Source organism: Culex pipiens, chromosome 2 (assembly GCF_016801865.2).
Source record: "Culex pipiens pallens isolate TS chromosome 2, TS_CPP_V2, whole genome shotgun sequence".
NCBI classification, from domain to species: Eukaryota; Metazoa; Arthropoda; class Insecta; order Diptera; family Culicidae; genus Culex; species Culex pipiens.
Window position 1 is genome coordinate 168,443,141 of NC_068938.1, and position 2,385 is coordinate 168,445,525.

The 2,385-nt window shown below is 40.6% G+C and overlaps 1 protein-coding gene across 1 annotated transcript; it reads left to right on the top strand.

Annotated features, from left to right (window-relative positions):
• Positions 1-211: 211 nt before the first annotated feature.
• Positions 212-1,462, top strand: LOC120417241 (uncharacterized). The gene is made up of 2 exons (XM_039579201.2): positions 212-547; positions 883-1,462. The coding sequence occupies exons 1-2, from the start codon at positions 500-502 to the stop codon at positions 1,351-1,353; spliced, it is 519 nt and encodes a 172-aa protein (XP_039435135.1). The 5' UTR covers positions 212-499; the 3' UTR covers positions 1,354-1,462.
• Positions 1,463-2,385: the final 923 nt, after the last annotated feature.

Here is a 2,385-nt window from a genome sequence, read left to right on the forward strand (position 1 = left end):
AATCCCTTTGGCCGTGTTTGCCCTTCTTATCTCTGCTGCAGGCCAGGCTAGTTAGTGCAACTGAGGCAGCCAAGTACACATTCCAGAGGGGAAAAAGGCTGTAAAAAGGCCAGCCAGGGCAGTAAACATTGTTCCCAAGGTACCACCAGCAAAGTGTGCCCCTCGAGAGCTAGATCCAGCCTCGTAAAACTCAGTTTCCATTTCTCGTAAGACCACTCTCTTTAGATTAGTCAGCGCTACTAAGGCAGTTGGGCATGCACTATCTCTAGCTTAAATTTCTAACTTGTTGCTTGGCCGGACTTGTCGGGTATCGTTCAGTCGTGCGGATGCTGTGGTTTTGGTCACTTCTTCTTGGGGCTAGTGAGACATAAATTCGAAACGGGATTACGAAGGACGTCGGTCTGGCTGGCTGGGAGAGAGAAAGAGTCCTGTGGTGACAAGGATCTACCACCACAATAGTATAGTTGATAGGAAATCCACCGAATCTTGACTTCCAGCCATGCGTTACGTTTTAATTACGTTCACCGGACTGATGGGGTTGGCTTGGGTAAATAGAATTCAATGTGTACTGTGCCGGTGAAAATAATGTCGATAGAGGGTGTCCTGGACACCTGAATAAACTGGAAAAAATGTGGGTTCAGGCACTTAGGGTAAACTCTCAAAATTTAGTGAAACTGTTCTACTTTACAAGGAATTATTGATTACTGTTTTTTTTTCAATTGCCACTTTTCAAATTCAAAACTTAAAAAAAATGCAAAACAAATTGATCAGTTAGAAATTAATTGCTTCACCCGACACTACCACCACGTACTTGAAATCAAGCGGAAAATTGGATCCGGGTTTTCCCGCGCTCCCTGACTTTCTCACCACCCATCTTTCCAGGCCTCCCCCGCCCCTGTCCTGGTGCTGGTGGCGAACGGAAGTGATATCACAATCAATCTGTCCGGTGACACCAGCAACAACCGGCTGGTGAGCGTGGTCAGCGATGCCGGAAACAATAATCCGTCCGTGTTTGACTGGGTCGGCGGGAACGGCGCGAACAAGGCCCCGAGGTTGGCCGTCGGTGGAGGAGGAGAGCCCGGAGGAGGTGGTGCCAACAATAATGGTGCCGGAAGTGCAGCGCTGATTGATGCACTGTTGAAGAGAATACTCGCGGCGGCGGCGGCGGCGGAACCGAACATCCGGCCACCGGCAACGGAACCCGACGATGACGATGTTGGTAAATCGCGGCCAACCGATGCAGTGACGAGATCAAACGAGGCAAGGACGTTGAGTGGAACGACGGAATCGGTGGCGGTTACGTGGAGTACGAAGCAGAAGGTGTACCCAGCATTGGAATTGGAAGATATTTGATTTGAACGGATTTGTTTCCGAGTTGATTACTAAGTATTATTTTTAGTAAATAAATTTAAGATTTAATAAACAACTTTGACAGGAGAAAAAATGCATTGCAGTGCTGTGCTTTTTATATTCTTGGGAAATAAAAATTATAGTTATTTGAAATATTTGATTCAGTACAAATTCCAAATAACGTTTTTTAAATGTTATTGTCTCTATTTGGAAACTTTTGATTAGATCTAATGTTGAAAGTATCATTGTTATTTTTTTTTGTTTTGTTTTTTTTATATGCATTATTAAGTGATTTGTTTGATAGTATTAGGCATATTCTACAACCTCCATTATAGAGGGTGACGATTCTCGAGATTTTCAACTTCCCGGGAATCGAGAGTTGAATTTGGCTATTTCTCGGGAATTCCCGGGACCCGGGAGTTATTTTTTTGACTATGGCAATAGTGGCAATAATTTGAAAGAAAAGTTAAAAATAAGTTTTTTTTTAATGAATTTACTTACAATTGATTCTTACTATTTCTATGAAACGTTTATTGAAGTATCCACATTATTTAGAGGAACTATATCACCCTTATGATTTTTTTTTCTATGTCTGCAAATACAAGATTGTTTCTTGAGCTTTTTGGGACTCTGGGACTGACTGGGAATTTAAGTTTAAAATGTTTACGAATAATGTATAATTTCCCAGTATCGGGATTTTTGCAATATGAAAAATAACGACTCAAACAACAATTTAAACTTGTTTTTTCCTTTTAAGGTCAAGTGTAAATATTCATTGAAGAAATATTTACAGTTATTAGGAAAACGCAAAAGTTCACAATTGGCGGACAATAACTTTACAAAGGTTGCCAGAGTAATTTAATATTGAGGTTGACGTGAAACACAAAACGACTCATTGACATTTAAAAAAATAGCTTGATACAGCGAAATTAACTTAGGGACTTAGAATAATAAAAAAAATATGAGGATTGCTATACTGAAGAGGATATGAAAATTGAACTTATTTTGAAAAAGCTTTTCCCGCTTAGAAATAAT